Here is a 22,248-nt window from a genome sequence, read left to right as displayed (position 1 = left end):
TAGAGAAGCAGTGCCATGGTGCATATTATACGCGGATGACATTGTGTTGTGTGCAGAGGGGAAGGAGGAGTTGGAGGGGAGGTTGGAGAGGTGGAGAGCAGCACTTGAGGAGAGAGGAATGAGAATAAGCAGATCAAAAACCGAATATATGTGTTCTAGTATTACTGAGGACGGTGGAAGTAGCATAAGATTGGGTGGGGAAGAAATAAAGAAAGTACAGAAGTTCAAGTACTTAGGGTCCGTATTGGAGGATAGTGGAAGCATGGACCAAGAGGTGAGACACCGAATTCAGGCAGGATGGAATAATTGGAGGTCTGCATCAGGGGTACTCTGTGACAAGAAGGTCCCTCTGAAATTGAAAGGAAAGTTCCATAGGACGGTGGTCAGACCAGCAATGTTATATGGAACAGAAACGGCAAGTATGAGGAAAGCAGAGGAGAAGAAGATGGATGTAGCAGAAATGAGAATGTTGAGATGGATGTCGGGAGTAACAAGGGAAGATAGGATTAGAAATGAGTATATAAGAGGATCAACAAAGGTAGCTGAAATATCGAAGAAATACAGGAAGGAAGGCTTCGATGTATGGACACCTGTTACGAAGGGAGGAACGTCATGTTGGAAGACATACGATGGAAATGGAAGTGCAGGGTAGAAGGAAATAAGGGAAGACCAAGAAAGAAAGAGATGGCGTGATTGTGTAAGGGAAGATATGGAATTGAAAGGTATAAATGAGAACGAGGCACAAGACAGAAATCGATGGAGACGACTCATTCGTAATGGCGACCCCATATAAAAATGGGTTTAAGCTAGGAAGAAGAAGATTAGGAAGGATAGCCAAAATTGCAGATGACACCAAACTAGGTGTAAATGCAACAGACCTAGATAAGGAGGAAAGATAAGAAATTATCTAAGGAAAATAGGAGTGGTAAAAAATATGGTAAATGCCTTTTAACCTGGATAAATGTAAAGTGTTACAAATAGAAACAAATAACCCACATGCCAACTACATGCTGCATGTGAATGGCATAAATAGTGTAGAACAAGAAGAGGACCTTGGAGTTGTTATTACTAAGGACTTAAAACCCACAAAACAATGCATAAAAGCTGAATAGAAGGCACTGAAACTAGTGGGATACATAAAGAGGCAGCTCAGATATAGAAATAAGGAACCAGTGCTGCAGCTCTACACATCAATAGTTAGACCACATCTTGAATATGTGGTACAGTTTTGGTCACCAACACTAAGAAAGGACATAAATAGGCTAGAAGGGGTACAAGCAAGAGCCACAAAGTTAATTCCAATCATCAGGCAAATAGGTTACCAAAGACGACTAGAGAGCCTGAACGTGTATGACCTAAAAACACTACAATTGCGGGGACAACTGATAGAGACATTCAAAATACTGAAAAGCATAGCAAAAGCTGACAGTAACCTCTTCACATTAAACGGAAACCAGACAAGAAATAATGAATGGAAACTAGAACTGAAGAGATACAACACATCACATTGTGGGAACTTCTTCACATACAAGATATGTGACACATGAAATAAACTGCAACCAGAAGTTGTAAACAGCAGCAGTGTAGAATAGTTCAAAAGAAAGCTAAACAAAATCACTATAACACTGCTTCTAAACATAAGGGGGCACATGATCTCTCCTCAGATTACTAAGTCTATGAGACATCCTAACCCTTGTAATTCAGCACATGCAATAATTTATATGTGCATATGATGTAAATTATGTCTATATATATAATATATATATATATATATATATATATATATATATATATATAGTATATATATTAGAATCCTAAGTGGCCCCCTTGAAAAATTTCTAGATCTGCCACTGATGAAAAGTGACAAAAAGATGTAACCAAGAAACCAGATTCATTGTTTTTAGACATACAAGTGTGAAAGTTTAAAATCTTCTACATAAGTATAAAACCATTTGTAATTTTGTTTTCCCATGCTTTCCGTCTGTCTTCTTTCTCTGGAGATACTTCAGTAAAAAGTTCATATGGGATGAGGAATGACTATTTCAGCCATATAAAGTAAGACCCATTTTGCTTTATATTTATCTATCAAATTACCCCAAAAATCAGTTCGGTAGCAAACATGACAAATTTTCTAAGACAATTTGTATTTTTCATAGCTACAAACCTGAGTTAAGACCGAAGGTTTTTTCGCGTATGAACAAGTAATGTTTACATTTGGTTAAGCTTCCCAGTAAAGGGGTTAAGGCAAAACTATATACCAAGGGTTTACAAGTAATGAGGCTTGGTAAACAAAAAACATAATCCAAAGTTTAGCCTAAAGAAATGGCGTAGCATACAAGAATTACTTTTGAGGCTGAGCTATTATCGTCAGCTTGCAAGGGTAAACAAAAGATTAGTTGATGAATCAACTCTATAATCACAAAACTAAGAAAAAGCTCATCCAGAGATTCCATTGATAGTTACTAAATATGCATTCCAGTGGGAATGCACACCACTGGAATCCAATTAAATAAGTGGAAAATTAAAAACAAGCTAAGGCCATCACCAGTGTTTACTCAATGATGACAGGAACAAACTGAGCTTTCTGCTTACAATCATTCCTATTCTCCCACCAGTGGGCAGAACTGGTCACCTAAACAATTTTGAATTCAAGCAGCCATCTAAGTGGAACTTATAGTATGGCTATGCTATTATTCGGTAAATTACTTATATAAAAAGTCTGTCAGAAAAATAATTGTTGAAATCAAGAACAAATATAGTCTAACTCTATCTAAACATGTTGTAAGGCTAGACAATCCAAAAACACTGTCAACCAGAAAATACGAATTTCAAAACAAAGCAGCAGCTAACAACTGTAGTAAAGCCATCAGTCGCAGAAACAAATTGCCTGTTGTTCCTCTCTTCCCGAGTAGGTAGAGCTAGTCACCTAGCCACTAAAAAATAGCATGACCAGCTAATTTCAAAATTCCGACTGCCGATGCTAGAAACTTTTAGCAATGTAATTACGTACAGTTGGCAAGTTACTTATATAAAAATATAAAACAGAAACAAAAAATGTTACCTTTTGTGGTGGTGTTCCAATTTCAACTTCTGTATAATATCCATCACCAGGTTTTCCGTGCAAGTTCCAAGCAAAGTTTGGTGACTGAGTACTAACTGGGGGATGACCAGTTGCCAATGAGATCAATTTGAAAAGAAATACCACTTGCAGCCCAATGCTCGGACAAAACGGATATACAGCCACCGTCATCTCATTTAGAAAAGTTCTGGAAAGATATGTAGCCAAACAGAGTACTGTGAGAACCTCATGGATTCACATACTAGCATCAAAAACTATTACTTACTGCTACAGTTAATGACAAATCACAACTACAATATCTAAGTGAAATTTATATATACTTAAAAATGGGTTCTAAAAGTCGGTCATCACAAGTACTACAGTATTCACGTGAAATTTATATAACTTAAAAAAGGGTTCTAAAAGACTAAGTCAAGCCATCTACTTACAATTACATATAAAGAAAACCATAAGTTCATACATAAATTGTTCAGACTTCACAAAGGGTACCCCACACAAAACGATTCAAATTCTTCTAAGACACTGCAACTTTTAAAGGGCTCCTTCCCTAACATGGAATTTCATTCTTGCTAAGCAATCAAAACTGAATTAATTTTATGAATATATATATATATATATATATATATATATATATATATATATCTATATATATATAATATATATATATATATATATATATATATATATATATATATAGATTTATAATATATAGATATATAGATATATATATATAATATACATATATATATACTATATATATATATATATACAGCAGTCCCTGGGTTACGACGGTGTTGGCTTATGACGTTCCGAGGTTACGACGCTTGTCAATAGACGTTATTTCCAGGGTTACGACGCATGTTCCAGGGTTACAACGCCTACAACGCTCATCTGGGAGATGAAATATGACACCAAAAATGCAAAATAATCAATATTTTAAGGTTTTTTTTATGAAAATGCCATAAGAATGCAGTTTACATAGTTTTCAATGCACCCAAAGCATTAAAAGTAAGGCTTTCTTAGGATTTTTGACGATGTTCTGGCTTACGACGATTTTCGGCTTACGACGCATCTCAAGAACGGAACCCCCCTCGTAACCCGGGGACCGCCTGTGTGTATGTATGTATGTATATATATATATATATATATCTCTATATCTATATCTATCTATATCTATATCTATATATATATATATATATATATATATATATATATATATATATATATATATATATATATATATATATATATATATATAGTATATGTATATATATATATATATAGATATAATACTTCTAGGGCACAATTTTTCACGGATACAACATTCATTGAATAGAATGGCTTTCTCACTGTTAACCAGCTTTTTTGAAATTGCTTCATATTTTCTAATTATTTTCTTTACTTCATTGTTCAGGTTACAAATGGACATATAATGGGGTTCTTCCATTTACTCCAGTATTTTTACATGCGACAGCTGTTTCGTCAACCTATACGTATTGACGTTATCAAGCGTACTGATACAAATATGAGCCTACATGCGTTTTGTGACGTCATGAGGACGGAAAGGTAGTACAATTGCCAGATACCTAGTTTTAAGTATTTACAAAAGACTATAGTGAAACATAAAATAAGACAAATAAATAAAATATGTTAACAACAGAAATTATATAAAAAAATTGAAAGTAAGTTATTATATACCAGATGACAAGTTGTCAAAAAGAGATTAGAGGCTTTCCATAACCCGACCCCGAGGAACAACACACAAGACAAAGAAATAGTGATATACCATCAGATACCATACAACAAACACCACGAAGATGAAAGGAAAGCCATCCTTGGTATACTGCGAAGAGGAACCACCCCCCTAGCGCCATATAACAAAATAACAGCAAGGATTTACTGCAAACCAAACCTTACGGCCTCATTGGTAAGGAAAAAAAGGAGAAAAATAGTACGGCCCCATCGACGGAGAAAGAGGTTAAATCTGATATAGTATACAAGTTTGTCTGTGCTGACGAGCAATGTCAGTCCCCCCAAAAATGCTATATCGGACACACAACCACTACACTCAAACGTCGCATGCAGGCCCACAGAAACCAAGGAGCCATTCATCAGCACTTTGTGGATACCCACAATAAAAAACCATCCTTACAAGATCTTCTCACAAACACCAAAATAATACACAAGGAAGGCAACTACAATCGTTTATTGATATCAGAAGCAGTCAGCATCGCCATGCAACGTCCCAACCTTAACATCCAACGTGAGGCAGACCGATCCTTGCCCTCGTGTAGGAGGCAGCCCTTCGACCGCGTGGAACAAAACCACCACACGCGGACAGGAGCGCAACACTGACATTCAGTAAATTAAAATGTTATTGTCATGATACAATAAAGTTTTATGCATACTTACCTGGCAGATATATACTTAGCTATAGACTCCGTCGTCCCCGATAGAAATTCGAATTTCGCGGCACACTCCACAGGTAGGTCAGGTGATCTACCGCCCCGCCGCTGGTGGCGGGAATAGGAATCATTCCCGTTTTCTAAGACAGATTTTCTCTTCCCCCTGTCTCCTGAGGGGAGGTCGGGTGGGCCATTAACCGTATATATCTGCCAGGTAAGTATGCATAAAACTTTATTGTATCATGACAATAACATTTTTATGCATTCAACTTACCTGTCAGATATATACTTAGCTGATTGGCACCTTTGGCGGAGGGTAAGAGACAGCTAATTTACTGAATAGACAGGAAACAACATATGTTGTAGGTAATAAAAATAAAAAACCTTGATTCCTACCTGTGTTAGCGAAAGACTTCATGGCTACTGCCTAGGAGCCTGTATCGCTTCAAGAGCCTCAGCGAGGTAGTGAGCTCATGCTAAGAGTTCTTGATGGTCTGTTACAGGGGTCTTACCCACTTACGCGACAGAACCTTTGGATCTTTGTCAATGGGTCCTATCCACGTTACATGACAAAACACCTTGCCCTATTGGCATGATCATAGAGCACGACACTAATCCCGATCACCTGATCCTAATTGGGGTTAGTACTAAGATTGAAAGGAGTCATCCCCGAACATCCTTTCAAGCAACCCACAACTCAATAACAATATTACAAATAATCATTAAAAACATAAAATTAAGGATCAGCGTCTGCTCCATTTCCCAGCATAGTATCCGCTGATGCATAAGGTCCAAGAGAAAAAACATTTTTCGTATGTACTCTAACTCCTTTAAATAGTGGGATGCAAATACTGAATTGCACCTCCAATAAGTTGCTGCTAAAATGTTTCTCATGGACATATTCTTAGTGAAAGAAAGGGAAGTTGCCACAGCCCGGACTTCGTGAGCTTTTACTCTCAGCAGCTTTAAAGAGTTCTCTTGGCAATTCCTGTGAGCTTCGGTAATCACATTTCTGACAAAGAACGCCAGTGCGTTCTTTGACATAGGTCTTTTGGGGTTTCTTACCGAACACCAAAGACTTTGTCGACATCCCTGAAGCTGTGTCTTCTTTTTTAAATAGAACTTTAAGGTCCTGACTGGGCAAAGGGACCGATCCAACTCTCTACCTATTAGAGAAGAGAGTCCCTTGACTTCAAAACTTCTAGGCCAAGGTTTAGAAGGGTTTTCATTCTTTGCTAGGAATAGATCCTGGAAAGAAATAACAGCCGAGTCTTTTTTAAATCCCACCCGAGAGTCCAAAGCATGTAATTCACTGATCCTCTTAGCAATTGCAAGGGCCAACAGGAATATGCATTTACTAGTAAGATCTCTGAATGAGATTTTATCTGGAGGTTCGAACCTGTCCGAAATCAAGAATTTTAGGACTACGTCAAGGTTCCAACTCGGGGGAATAGAAGATCTCAATTTAGTAGTCTCGAAAGACCTGATGAGATCATGAAGATCCTTATTATTTTCCAGATTCAGGCCTCTGTTTCTAAAAACAGCTGAGAGCATGCTCTTATATCCCTTGATAGTGGATACCGCCAATTTCGACTCTCTCTAAGAAGAGGAGAAAATCCGCGATTTCGGTCACAGAGGTATTGGAAGAGGACAGCTTCTTCGACCTACACCATCTACGGAAAACTTCCCACTTCGATTGGTAGACCCGCAAGGTAGAGGCTCTGCGGGCTCTAGCAATTGCAGTTGCCACTTTCTTTGAAAAGCCTCCTCTCGCTCTGACCAGTCTTTCGATAGTCGAAAGGCAGTCAGGGAGAGACTTTGGATGTTTTTGTGGAACCTCTCGAAGTGGGGTTGTCTGAGCAGATCTGTCCTGTTTGGTAGAGATCTGGGGAAGTCCACCGTCCATTCCAGTACCTCTGTGAACCAGTTTCGGGAAGGCCAGAAGGGAGCAATTAGAATTAGTCTTGTTCCCTCCGATGCCACAAACTTTCTTAGTACTTCCCCCAGCAATTTGAATGGGGGAAAGGTGTAGGCGTCTATGCCTGACCAATCCATGAGGAAAGCATCGATCGCCGTGGCTCTGGGATCTTCTAGAGAGCAGAAGTTGTCTATCTTCCTGGAGAGGAACGTGGCAAACAGGTCGATCTGGGGTCTTCCCCAGAGGGACCACATTTGTCTGCAGACTTCTGAGTGGAGCATCCACTCTGTCGGGAGTACCTGGTTCTTTCTGCTCAACCTGTCTGCCCTTAGGTTTTTTACCCCTTGAACAAACCTTGTCCGCAGAATTATGCCCCGTTCCTCTGTCCAGGTTAATAGATCTCTCGCTATTTCGTACAGTGAGAAAGAGTGAGTGCCCCCTTGATTCCGGATGTAAGCCAGAGCTGTGGTATTGTCGGAATTGACTTGAACTACCACTCCTCTGACTTCCGCTTCGAAGTATTCCAGGGCTAGATGAATCGCCAGGAGTTCCTTCGCATTGATGTGCAGTGTAGCCTGTTCTTTGGTCCAGGTACCCGCCACTTCCTTTGGACCCAGTGTTGCTCCCCAACCTGTTTCCGAGGCATCGGAAAACAACACTCGGTGAGGGTTCCAAATCAAGAGGGACACCCCTTCGTTCTTTGTTAATGGGGTTAACCACCACTTCAGGTTGGATTTTATCCCCTGTTGAATGGGAAAACAGTCTGACAAGTCTCCTGTCTTTTGACTCCACATTTGTTTGAGATAAAACTGCAGAGGTCTGAGATTTAATCTCCCTAGGGAAATGAACTGCTCTAACGAGGAAAGGGTGCCCAGCAGACTGAGCCATTCCCTCGCCGAGGTCCGTTCTTTCCCTAAGAAGTTCGAGATTATTTCTAAGCCTCGAGCAATTCTCTCGTGATGGAAACGCCCGAAAACCCCGAGAATCCATCTGTATCCCCAGATAGACTATGTTCTGTCTGGGGATCAATTGTGATTTCTCGAGGTTCACGAGTAGTCCCAGAGATTTTGTCAAATCCAAAGTCTTCTCCAAGTCCTTCAAGCACTGAAGTTCCGATTTTGCTCTTATTAGCCAATCGTCTAGATAAAGGGATATATTTATCCCCTCTAGATGTAGCCATCTCGCAACATTTGTCATTAATCTCGTGAACACTTGAGGGGCCGTAGACAGGCCGAAGCATAGGGCTCTGAATTGGAATACTTTTCCCTGCATCATGAATCGGAGATATTTCTTCGATGATGGATGCAGGGGGACATGAAAGTAAGCATCCTGTAGATCTAAGGAGACCATCCAATCTCCTGGATGAAGAGCCGCAAGAACCGATTTCGATGTTTCCATAGAGAACTTTGTGTTCTCTACAAATCGGTTCAATGCGCTCACATCCAGGACCGGTCTCCACCCTCCCGAGGATTTCGGAACCAGAAAAAGACGGTTGTAGAATCCTCGGGAATGCGGATCCCGAACCAATTCGATGGCCTCCTTTTGCAACATCTGTTCTACCAGTTGCAATAATGCTAATTTCTTGGCATGGTCCCTGTATTGGGCTGACAGTTCCCTCGGGATTGTTGTCAAGGGAGGCCTGTCTCGAAAGATGATCATATATCCCTTCGTTACCACTGAAAGGGACCATCTTTCTGCCTCTCTCAGAGTCCATTCTTCAGAAAATTTCCGAAGTCTGGCTCCTACCGGTGCTTGAAGGACAGGTGTCTCATTTCGTTTTCTTGATATGTCTGAATGAAGACCTACCTCTCTTCTGTATTCCTCTCTTCTTAAAGGAGGGTCTGGAAGAGGAGCTCCCTCGAAAGGGCTGTTGAGGAGTACGATTCTCTCTCTTTACAGGAACCGAAGTCCTTGATTTCTTTGCAGATTGGGCCAAGAGATCTTGCGTGGCCTTTTCTGTCAAAGAATGAGATATGTCCTTCACTAGTTGTGCAGGAAACAATTGGTCCGAAAGAGGAGCATAAAGAAGAGATGACCTCTGAATAGGAGTAACTGCTTTCGTCAGAAAAGAACTAAATAAGACTCTCTTCTTTAGAATTCCAGTTCCAAAAAGCGAGGCCACCTCTCCTGATCCATCTTGAACTGCTTTGTCCATGCAGGACAGTACACTATAAAGGACTTCTGGGCTAAGAGATTCATTCTCTTGAGTCTTCTTGGCCAACACCCCAAGGGACCAGTCTAAGAAGTTAAAAACTTCTAAGACATTAAACAATCCCTTGAGGAGATGGTCCATCTCAGAAGTCCCCCATGTGATCTTTGCCGATGACAAGGCTTGTCTCCTTGAAGAATCCACCAGATTCGAAAAATCTGCTTCGGCAGTGGTAGGGAGAGCTAGACCCAGTGATTCGCCCGTCTCATACCAGATTCCCTTCTTTCCTGATAGTTTGGAAGGAGGGCAGGCAAAGATTGTCTTCCCCGCCTTCTCCTTGGATTTAAACCAATTTCCTACGAAATGGTTGGCTTCATCTTAATGAAAGATGATGACTTCGAGACCTTAGTACTTGTAAACAAAGACCTCAGAGAAGGAGGAGCAGTAGGGCTTAAAGAGTCCCCAAACTCTTGAAGTAAGAGGGCTGCCAGCGTCTTGTAATCTGACAAGCCTGGAGCCGAGTGATCTTCCGAGTCCGAAACTTCTTCCAAATCCAATTCTATTTCCGAAGAGGATTGTTTATTTTCAATAGGAGACGGGTCTCTTGCAACATCTGCCCCACTCTCGCAAGAACGACGACCGCCTGTGCGGCAACTTGCGTCCCTACGAGAGATAGGTTGATCCTGCAACACGACCTTATCCTTCTCCTGGCAAGAGCGACGGCCGCCTGTGCGGCACCTTTCTCTCCTGTCAGAGGAAAGATGTCCTCTCCTATCGCTTTCCACGGAGCCACCCATATCCTGACAAGGTCTACGGCCGCCTGTGCGGCACCTAGAGTCCCTGTCAGGTAAAGGCTTATTCTTCCGAAAGCTAGACAAATCCTCCTGGCTTAACTGTCTTTTGGAAGAAGTCCGTACCTTCTGGCGCCTGGATGGCGCTTGTGGCTCATTGCGCTCGGTTGGCGCTTGTGGCTCATTGCGCCAGGTTGGCGCTCATGGCTCCTTGCGCCAGACTGGCTCTTCTGGCGCATTTCGGCAGGGTGGCGCTTCTACTTCTGGCGCATCTGACGCTTCTGGCTCTTCTGGTTCATATGGAGCTTCTAGCGCATCTGGTGCATCTGGCGCATTGCGCCAGGTTGGCGCCTTTGGCGCATTCTTCATACTCATCCGAGTAGAATCCGCAACTTTTACGTTCGATTCTTCTTTCCTTCCCTTCGTTCTCTTTATCAGAAGGAAAGAGTCCTTTTTTCTGGGAGTCTCCTTCGTAAAAACTCCTACTAAAGCGGAGAGCTGCTCCTGTACACTCAGTAGAATTTTCGCAGAAGCATTCTCTTTTTCCTTTCCCGATTCAGGTGAAGGAGGTCTAGAAGAGGAAGGGGACTCCGATTTGCGTTTAGGAATTAATTTGCTTTTCTTCCTTTCACATGGAGATCCATCGGAGAAAAGCTCAGGGCTTGAATTCAAAGTTGGAGCCTTCCAACTCCTTTTTAAGGGGCGTGACAGTTCATCAGAGCTCCAGCCCCTTACATTAGGTGAAGAATCTGAAGACGAAAAACACTGTTTTAGGATGCTTTTTCGGTAGCGATCCTTGGCAGTTCGGGTCGTCACAGAATCTGCCGAGGGGACGCCTGATCGGTGGGGATTCTCCATAACCTCCGTAAGGCTTTTGACATTCCTTCTCCTCTGGGCCCGTGAGCTTGGAAGAGGTCTAGGCCTGGGAGCGAGATGAAGCCGATCAGACGCACCCTCCACTGCACTAGGGACACTTAAATCACTATCACTGTGCTTACCTTGTAATGTTTGCTGGATTTGCAGTCTTAGTACAAGAGGAAGAAGATACAGGTTTAGGGTTAGGTGTTAATTTAATTGACTCGTTAGAACGAGACCTACTTACGCTTCTGGAGGAAGCCTTCCTAGCCCTATCCATATCCAATTTCCTTAAATAGGAATTTAAATTCTTCCATTCTTCCTCATTCAAACCTACACATTCATCACAGGTGTTAGATATTGAGCATTCATTCATTCTACACCCCTTACAAACTGTGTGAGGATCTACCGAAGCTTTCGGTAGCCTCACCATGCATCCCTCATTTACACACTGTCTTCTAACCGTAAAGCTAGAATCCGACATTATGAGAAAAATCCAAAAACCAAGTCCAAATAACAGTCCACGAAAGAGTATGCCAAACCAAAGATCCAATACGTCACCAAAATAACCGGCTTAGAAGATCCATAGCGATGAAAAAACACGAAAATCAAATCAGGAGTAACAACAACAATGTTGGTGTCACGGCCGATAGAGAAAATCTGTCTTAGAAAACGGGAATGATTCCTATTCCCGCCACCAGCGGCGGGGCGGTAGATCACCTGACCTACCTGTGGAGTGTGCCGCGAAATTCGAATTTCTATCGGGGACGACGGAGTCTATAGCTAAGTATATATCTGACAGGTAAGTTGAATGCATAAAACATACTATATGTAATTAATATATATTTATGTATAATGTGTATATAATAACTTACTTTCAATTTTTTTTTTAAATAATTTCTGTTGTTAACATATTTATTTATTTGTCTAATTTCATGTTTCACTATAGTCTTTTGTAAATACTTAAAACTAGGTATCTGGCAATTGTACTACCTTTCCGTCCTCATGACATCACAAAACGCATGTAGGCTCATATATGTATCAGTACGCTTGATCAACGTCAATACTGTAAGGTTGACGAAACAGCTGTCGAGTGTAAAAACTACTGGAGTAAATGAAGAACCCCATTATGTGTCCATTAGTAACCTGAACAATGAAGTAAAGAAAATAATTAGAAAATATGAAGCAATTTCAAAAAGCTGATTAACAGTGAGAAAGCCATTCTATTCAATGAATGTTATAGATATATAAATATATAGTATATATATATATATATATATATATATCTATATATATATACTATATATATATATATATATATATATATATCTATATATATATATATATATATATATATATAATATATATATATATAATAATATATATATATATATATATATATATATATATATATATATATATATATATATATATATATATATATATCTATATATATATATATATATATATATATATATATATATAATATGATATATATATTATATATATATAATTTAATATAATATAATAAAATTATATAAATATATAAATATATATATATATATATATATATATAATAATATATATATCATATATATAAATAATATTATATATATATATATTATATATGTTTTATATATATAATATATATATTATATATACATATATACATATATATATATATGTATTATATATATATATTATATATATATATAGATATAGATATATATATATATAATATATATATATATATATATATATATATATATATATATATATATATTATAGATATATATATATATATATATATATATATATATATATATATATATATATATATATATATATTAATATATATATATTATATATATATATATATATATATATATATATATATATATATATATATATATATACATAACATTTCATAGAATAGAATGGCAACAGAGAGAGAAAGAGAGAGAAAGGAAGGTGAAGGAACGAAGAAGGAAAGGGGTGGCGGTGGAGGGGGGGGGAGAGGGTAGGTGGAGCTTTTTACGTGTGTTCATATCCATTTCTGCATAATGGAGTTTTTGTCTCTTAGTACAAAGACAAGTGTCGTTATTCTTTACGATTAGTGATTCACGATACCCTAATAAATTACGGCACTGGGTGTAATGCACTATAGCAAAATCTCGTTCTGATACGAGTGTTCGTTACAGAAATAGGTATTGCCCAAAAATGTGCTTGCACTGTCGCTGAAACCCATAGTAGGTATGCTGCTTAGTTGTCAATCAAGTTTTTTGTAATAAAGTATTTTTTACAAGCTAGCTATTGAATAAATTTGTATTTTTCTCAATCAAAACATATGCCCCTCAATGCTAACTTTCCTCTTTTAACGACTTTCTGGTCATTGCAAATTCGGCCCCATAATTTCTTATGATGCAAAAACAGAGGCCCAGGGACTGAAAACGATTGAGTCACACTACGGCGATAATCCGGCAGTAAAACATCTTCATATATCCAAAAAGTAAATAATAAAGATATACTATATGCGATTTACGATTATAACAATCACATGAATAGCTGATAATCTGCATGAATAACTGGTAAACTGTACTGAAAGGAAGTTGAGTAAAGCGATTATTTACAATAGGTACGAAAGCCAAGATGTCGTGACGTCATAATACAGGACTTAAACGAACGTTCTAATTCCAAAAAATAATTACTTAAATTTGAGTCAGAATCGAGTTACTTTTTCAATAACGAATATTTTCAAATTAATCATCATAAATATGTAAAATATTGATGTTTTACTATTTATTCAAAAAATTATCCAAGTGCACGCTTCGTCGTCTTCTTCTACCAAAACAGTTGTTTACTAACAAACATGATATTGTTATAATACAATAAAGTTTCATACATACTTACCTGGCAGATATATACATAGCTAAGACTCCGTCGTCCCCGACAGAAATTCAAATTTCGCGCCACTCGCTACAGGTAGGTCAGGTGATCTACCGGCCTGCCCTGGGCGGCAAGACTAGGAACCATTCCCGTTTTCTACTCATATATTTTCTCTTCCACCTGTCTCCTTGCGGGGAGGCTGGGTGGGCCCTAATCGTATATATCTGCCAGGTAAGTATGTATGAAACTTTATTGTATTATAACAATATCATTTTCATACAATCAACTTACCTGTCAGATATATACATAGCTGATTGGCACCCTTCGGTGGAGGGTAAGAGACAGCTACTACTGGAATAGACAGGTAAACAACATCTGTTGTAGGTATAAAATAAAAACCTTGGTTCCTACCTGATAGGTGGTAGACTTCGTGGGTGTTTGCCCCGTAGTCTGCATCACCTCAAGAAACTTTAGCGAGATATGTGATCTATGGCCAAGAATTCTTGTGGGTCTGCCGAAGGGGTCTTATCCACTTACTCGGCAGAGCCTGAAAGGACTTTGTCAATGGTGCTGATCCACTTATATGACAACACACCTTATTAAGGAGCACACAACCAATCCCGACCACCTGATCCTAACCACCATGTTAGTATTAAAAATTGCTCCGAGTTATCCCCAACTCTTCGCAACAACCGTAACTCAAACCAAATTGCACACGCACACAATAATTTTTCAAAAAAAAAAGATACTCGTCTACTAAAAGATATCACAAGAGTTCCTTACTGAACGGAAGTGACTGGCCGCCTGTGCGGTATCTGCACTTGTTCAGCAGAAAGTCTAGAACATATCTATTAGACTTAAGTAGTAAAAAATTAAGGATTGTTGTCAGCTCCTGAACCCAGGATTGTGCCTGCAGACACAAAAGGACCTAAGGAAAAACATTTTTCATAGGTCACACGCACGTCCTTCAAATAGTGAGAAGCAAAAAAAAAAAAAAAAAAAACGAATTACATCTCCAATATGTCGCTTCCAAGATATTCTTCAGTGACATATTTCTCTGAAAAGAGAGAGACGTCGCCACTGCTCTCACTTCATGAGCTCTTACTCTCAGTAGTTTTAAAGAATCATCCGTGCAAGCCTTATGAGCGTCCGTAATTACGTTCCTGACAAAAAAGGCTAAAGCATTCTTAGACATAGGTCTTGATGGATCCTTCACTGAGCACCAAAGACCTTGTCTAGAACCTCCCAACTGTTCCTTTTTCTGTAAGTAAAACTTTAACGCCCTTACTGGGCAAAGAGACCTCTCCGGTTCCCTGCCGACGAGACCCGATAATCCTTTTACCTCGAAGTTTCTCGGCCAGGGATTCGAAGGATTTTCATTCTTCGCCAAGAACAGATGGCTGAATCTATATTGAACCCGACTTTTTTACTAAGGGCGTGCAGTTCACTAACTCTTTTCGCCGTCGCCAGTGACAAAAGAAATAAACATTTTCTCGTTATATCACGAAACGAGGCCAAATGTAGGGGTTCAAATCTCTCTGAAGACAAGAACTTCAGCACTACGTCTAGATTCCAGTTAGGGGGAGAAGTAATCTTAGACTTCTTGGTCTCAAAAGACCTAATCAGATCATGTAGATCTTTATCGTTTCCCAAATCTAGGCCTCTATTCCTAAAGACGGCCGATAGCATACTCCTATAGCCCTTTATCGTGGCTACGGAGAGACGCGATTCTTCTCTCAGAAATAACAGAAAATCAGCTATTCTGTTACAGAGGTACTGGAGGAGGACAACTTCTTCGACTTACACCACCTTCTAAAAACTTCCCACTTGGATTGGTAAACCCGGATAGTGGAAGTTCTCCGGGCTCTAGCGATCGAGCTTGCTGCTTTGCTCGAAAAGCCTCTCGCTCTGACAAGTCTTTCGATAGTTGAAAGGCAGTCAGAGCGAGAGCGGGAGGTTTGATGAAACCTCTCGAAGTGTGGTTGTCTGAGAAGATCCTTTCTTTGTGGAAGGATCTGGGGAAGTCTACTATCCACTCCAGTACCTCTGGGAACCACTCTTGAGCTGGCCAAAAGGGGGCTATCAGGGTCATTCTTGTCCCCTTAGAAGTCACAAACTTCCTGAGCACTTGCCCAGAATCTTGAATGGGGTGGGAAATGCGTAAACGTCTACCTGAGACCAATCTAGCAGGAAGGCGACTACTGCTAGAGCTCTGGGGTCTTCCACTACTGAACAGAAGACTTCCAGTCTCTTCGAGAGGAACGTGGCAAAGAGGTCGACATGAGGAGTCCCCCAAAGAGACCAGAGATTGCGGCAAACGTCTGAGTGGAGGGTCCATTCGGTATGAAGGACCTGGTTCCTCCTGCTCAAGCCCTGTCCGCTCACGTTCCTTACTCCCTGAACGAACCTCGTCAATAGAGAGATGTTCCTTTGCGATGTCCACAACAGCAGGTCTCTTGCGAGTTCGTAAAGGGCATACGAGTGAGTACCTCCTTGCTTCCGAATGTATGCCAGAGCGGTTGTATTGTCCGCATTCACTTGTACTATTTTGTTGCTCACTAACGGTTCGAAGCTCTTTAGAGCTAGGTGTACAGCCAACAGTTCTTTGCAGTTTATGTGCCAGGACACTTGAAGAGCATTCCAAGTGCCTGACACCTCTCTCTTTCCCAAAGTTGCTCCCCAACCTTTTTCCGACGCGTCGGACAACAATACAAGGTTTGGGCTCTGTATTTCCAGGGAAGTACCCTTGTTTTCCCTCAGTGGGGAGTAACCACATTCTAAATGGCGTTTCATCAGATCTGGAATGGGAAAACTGTCCGAGAGAGTCCTGTCTTCATGTTCCACGAACTTCTGAGGAAGAACTGAAGAGGACGGAGATGAAGTCTTCCTAGATGAAAGAACTGTTCGAGCGAGGAAAGGGTCCCTAACAGGCTCAACCATTCCTCGCCGAAGTACGTTCCTTCCTTAGGAAGAGAGAGACTTTTTCTAAACCTCTCGTTAGTCTCTCTTGAGAAGGAAATACTCGAAAACCCCGAGAATCCATCCGAATCCCCAGATAGACCAAGTTCTGGCTGGGGATCAGTTGGGACTTCTCGAGGTTCACGAGTAATCCTAAGGTCTTTATCAGGTTTAGTGTCACAGTCAGGTCCTCCAAACACTGTTTCTCTGACTTTGCTCTGATAAAGCCACTCGTCTAGGTACAGAGATATACTGATTCCCTTCAGATGAAGCCATCTCGCCACATTTTTCATAAGGCTCGTGAAAAGACCTGAGGCGCCGTAGACAGGCCGAAACACAAGGCTCTGAATTGGAAGATCCTTCCCCCCGTCATGAAACGGAGGTACTTCTTCGACGAAGGTTGGATCGGGACGTGAAAATAGGCGTCCTGGAGATCCAGAGACACCATCCAATCCCATTGGCGAAGAGCCGCAAGGACTGAAGCAGAGGTTTCCATGGAGAACTTCTGTTTCTGAACAAACTTGTTCAGAGCGCTGACATCCAGAACTGGTCTCCAGCCCCCGAGGCTTTCGCAACCAAGAAAAGACGATTGTAAAACCCTGGGAGCTTTGATCCAGCACTAGTTCTATAGCTCTCTTGTACCCACATCTGATCCACCATTTGTTGAAGAGTATCTTTCAACACAGGGTCCTTGTAATTGGCGGACAATTCCCTCGGAGTTGACGTCAGGGGAGGATTGTCCAGGAAAGGAATGAGGTATCCCTTCTGAAGCACAGACATCGACCAAGCGTCTGTGTCTATGCGAGTCCAGGCTTCCGCAAATCCCGGAGCTGGCACCTACTGGTGTTTGGAGGAGCGCCACTTCACTTTCCCCTTTTAAAGGGGCGGAACGAGGCTCGACCTCTCTTCTCGGTCGTTTTCCTTTTAGCGGTAACTCTAGCGGGAGGGCCTCCTCGAAAGGGCCGAACAGGAGTAGACACTCCTTTCTTTTCTCCCACCATCACTGGTCTCTTCTTCCTGGAAGATTGCAGGAGAAGATCCTGTGTCGCTTTCTCCGTCAGAGATCGGGAAATATCCCTCACCAACTGTGAAGGGAACAGAAAATCAGACCTAGGGGCGAATACAACGGCTGCTCTTTGCGAATGGGATGATACTGCTTTCGTCAAGAAAGCGCTAAAAAACAGATCTCTTCTTCAAGAGACCTGCTCCAAATAAGGAAGAAACTTCCCCTGAGCCGTCCATGTACCGCCTTGTCAATACATGACAAAATTGCAAGGAGTACGTCCGGTTCTAGCCCTTCAGGGGCATGAGCCTTCTTGGACATCACCCCAAGGGACCAATCTAGGAAGTTAAAGACTTCTAGAATGTGAAAAAGTCCCTTGAGGAGATGATCCAACTCTGAAAGACCCCAAGTAATCTTAGCAGTGTGAAGGCTATGTCTTCCTGGATGCATCTACCAGACTGGAAAAGTCAGCTTCAGCTGAGCTGGGAGTGTGAGACCCATATTCTCCCCAGTCTGGTACCAAATCCCTCTCTTGCCCGTAAGTCTAGCGGGAGGCATGCAAAACACTGTCCTTACTAGCTCTTTCTTGGTTAGCATCCAGCTATCCAGCGATTGTAGAGCTCTCTTCATAGAAATCGTCGGTCTCATCTTCAAGAAAGCCGACGATTTCGGCGTCTTAGAGCATGAAAAAAGTGAACGAGGCGAAGGAGGAGCGGCAGGAATCAATGCATCTCCGTATTCCTGGAGTAGGAGAGCTGTCAGAACTTTGTAGTTAGACAGTCCTTCTTTGCCGAGACTCGTCCTCTGAGTCCTCTTCCAAAATCGGATCAGAAGGAGAGGCCACTTCCCGTTCCGGGTCTCCCTGTCCAAAAACTCTCTCTACGGGTGAGGACAAACTCCATAATAGGAGAGGGGCTAAGAGAGTGTAAAGAGCTCCTATGCTTGGCTGGCTCTTCGTACTTGGCTGGCTCTTCGCGCTTGGCTGGCGCCTCGCGCTTGGCTGGCGCCTCGCGCTTGGCTGGCGCCTCGCGCTTGGCTGGCGCCTCGCGCCTGGCTGGCGCCTCGCGCCTGGCTGGCGCCTCGCGCCTGGCTGGCGTCTCGCGCCTGGCTGGCGTCTCGCGCCTGGCTGGCGTCTCGCGCCTGGCTGACTCCTCGCGCTTGGCTGCGCCTCGCGCCTGGCAGGATCCTCGCGCCTGGCTGTGCGTCCTCGCGCCTGGCTGACTCCTCGCGCTTGGCTGGCGCCTCGCGCCTGACTGGAGTCTCGCGCCTCTCAAAGCTCTCGCGCCTGACTGACGCCTCGCGCCTGGTTGGAGTCTCGCGCCTTTCTGGTGCCACATCCTTGTATGTCAGATGCTTGTCTGGCGCCTCGCGCTTGGCTGAATCCTCACGCCTGGTTGTTACCTCGCGCTCGGCTGAAGTTGCTGGTCTGGCAGACGTATCCCATCTGGGAATATCCTCGCGCCTGTAAAGCGTTTCTCGCTTGTCTGACGCTCTAATCCTAGAAGACGCTTCTCGTCTGTAGGACGGCCTCGCGCTTTGGACTGGCGCGACTGCGCATTGATCTGGCGAATCAAAATCGTCCATAGAGTCTCTATCCGAGTAAATCTCAAAAGACTCACGTCCCACAGGAGCCTCACTCCTGGCGGGAGAAGGAAGACGAGTCTTCTTGACCGGCAGTCTCACGTCTTTCTTACGAGGAGGATCCTTCGAAAGGACTCCTACCAAGGCGGATAGCTGTTCCTGCACCGCCAAAATGATCCTCTTGGAAGCCTCTCCTGCGTCTTCTTGAACGGGAGAGGGAGACCTCGAAGGAGTTTTTGCCCACATCATGGGACGTCAAAACCCTCTTCGCCTTCTTGATGGAAGGAGGCTTCTTCGTTCCGAAAAGCGTTCTGGGCTTGAATCCAACACAGGATCTCTCCAGTGCCTTTTCAGGGGCCTGGACAAGTCCGAATCCTTCCACCCACCTCGTTTAGGAGAGGGAGAAGCGGACGAAGAGAAGCACTCTCTGAGGACGCTTTTCCGATAGCGGTCCTGAGCAGTCTGTCTATATACAGCACCTGCTGAAGGGGACGCCTGGACCGGGGGGGAATTCTCCACAACCATCCGTACGGCTTTCGACTTTCCTTCTCCTCTGGGCTTGGGAGCTTGGAAGAGGTCTAGGCCTGGAGCGTCGCAGAGACGGTCAGACGCCCCCTCCACAACACTGGGGACACTCACTTCACTATAATCACTTTCACAGTCCTTACCTTTCATGGTAGCCATTTTGGATCTCATCCTGTGAAGAGTAGCTTTCAGTTCAGCAATTTCCGACGCCGAATCTGAACTGTAAAGCCAGTGAGGGCCCTGATACAGAATTAGAATCATAATTAAGAGAAGAGTTAGAATTATCCAAAGGCTCAATAGGCCTTGTACTACTACCCGCAATCTTAGATGCAGCCCTTCTGACTCTATCCCTTTCTAACTTCTTCAGTAAGAATTAGAGTCTTCCATTCCTCAACATTCAACCTCTCACACCTCATGACAGGTGTTAGAAATAGAACAATCAAAACCCCTACATTTGCGGACATACAGTGTGAGGATCAACCGAAGCTTCGGGGGGGGGTATGCTCACCTTGCAGCCTACATTCACACACATTCTCACCACAACCACTTGAATCAGACATTCTTGAAGAAAAATCAAAAGCAAGTCCAAATCCAAAATCCAGTCCACAGTAGCGAATGCCAAAACAACGATCCAGATACGTCACCAAAAGTCACAAAAGATGATCAATTGTCTAGAAAAGCGAATTCCAGTCAAGAGGTGGCAGCAACGATGTTGATACCACCGGCGACAGAAAATATATGAGTAGAAAACGGGAATGGTTCCTAGTCCTGCCGCCCAGGGCAGGCCGGTAGATCACCTGACCTACCTGTAGCGAGTGGCGCGAAATTTGAATTTCTGTCGGGGACGACGGAGTCTTAGCTATGTATATATCTGACAGGTAAGTTGATTGTATGAAAAAGCCGGTTAGGGACCGTGTTCCGATTGTTGTGATGAAAGTGCCCCAGCGTCTGTGGGTGCAAGTGGTGTGCGGATTTATCACAGGAAATGGTAAGTTTATTGACACAAGCGACTCCGTAAACCATCGAGATAGAAGTCAATCTTCTAATATTTCGAGTTGTAAGTAAAAAAATGTTGAACGCGTTTTGGTGAGATTGGACTGCCTTGTACCACCATTTCACTACCCTCTGTTTAAATCTTAAAATTTGGCCTTAATTTCTAACTTTGGAGAAAATACTTACTTCGAAAGGAGAGTAGAGGTCTTTAGCTCCGTTTCTCACCAACAAGAAGTCGCAACTGATGCCCATCTCCGATGTCAGGACGCGTTATAATGTACTTTTTTTGGGGTTGTACACATTGATCGTACATGGTCCACCCCTGTACCATGCGGTTTTTTACCCTATTTATTTTCAGAAAATGTAATAATATAACATGGTAAATATTGTCGAAACTGCAACCTTTATATCGCTAATTGGCAACTCAAATCTCTCGCTGAGACGACAAACACAACGACGACGCCTTCAGATCTCTTTCTCTCAGCAATACCGTCAAACTTGAATCATTTACTGATGCAACATACGACATATTCTCCATTTTCTCCTCACATTTTACACATCCAAAATCTGAAAGCACCAGCGTATTCAGGGCGAATTTGTTGTATGAAAACACAAGTTTTAGGGTAAAACACCAGCGACTACCAACCCTTACCACGGTGTACAGGTCTTATTCACTCGATATTTAAATGGTGAAACAAGAATATAATTACAACTCCAAGCATACCATTCAAAAGATTGAAGTTTCGTCAACATAATGTGATATATGAAAGCCCCATACGAACTAAAATAAGCATGTGACACTCTTCATAAAATATTTTTTCAAGGCAGTTTTGAAATCCAATATGGCGGCTACCATGGGATGTACCGGTTTTGAACAGTGATGAAAATCATCTTTCCCAGCAATCATTTGAACAATGTTAGCGTATGTATGTAAACTGTTTATTGATCTTACTCAAGTTTGCAGTTGTAATCAGCAACAATAAAACAACATTTTGTTGCCTATATTACTGAAAGTATGAAACTTTTTATTCCCGGGGTCATGGTTTGAACTGAATTCATTCTTACCTTGTAATCGGTGGTTTTTATCCTTAATGCCATCACAACT

At 42.0% G+C, this 22,248-nt stretch overlaps 1 protein-coding gene across 2 annotated transcripts in view; it reads right to left on the bottom strand.

Moving 5' to 3' along the window:
* Positions 1-22,248, bottom strand: part of LOC135213589 (beta-secretase 1-like) — a 178,748-nt gene that overhangs the window by 144,807 nt on the left and 11,693 nt on the right. For both annotated transcript variants that reach the window (XM_064247588.1, XM_064247589.1), the window contains exon 2: positions 3,062-3,266. In XM_064247588.1, coding sequence (XP_064103658.1) covers positions 3,062-3,250 — 189 coding nt within the window. In that variant the 5' untranslated portion in view covers positions 3,251-3,266. The remainder of the gene's footprint in view (positions 1-3,061; positions 3,267-22,248) is intronic.

Source organism: Macrobrachium nipponense, chromosome 43, assembly GCF_015104395.2.
Source record: "Macrobrachium nipponense isolate FS-2020 chromosome 43, ASM1510439v2, whole genome shotgun sequence".
NCBI lineage: Eukaryota > Metazoa > Arthropoda > Malacostraca > Decapoda > Palaemonidae > Macrobrachium > Macrobrachium nipponense.
The sequence above is the reverse complement of the archived record's forward strand: the minus strand, read 5'-3'. Positions and strand labels throughout refer to the sequence as shown.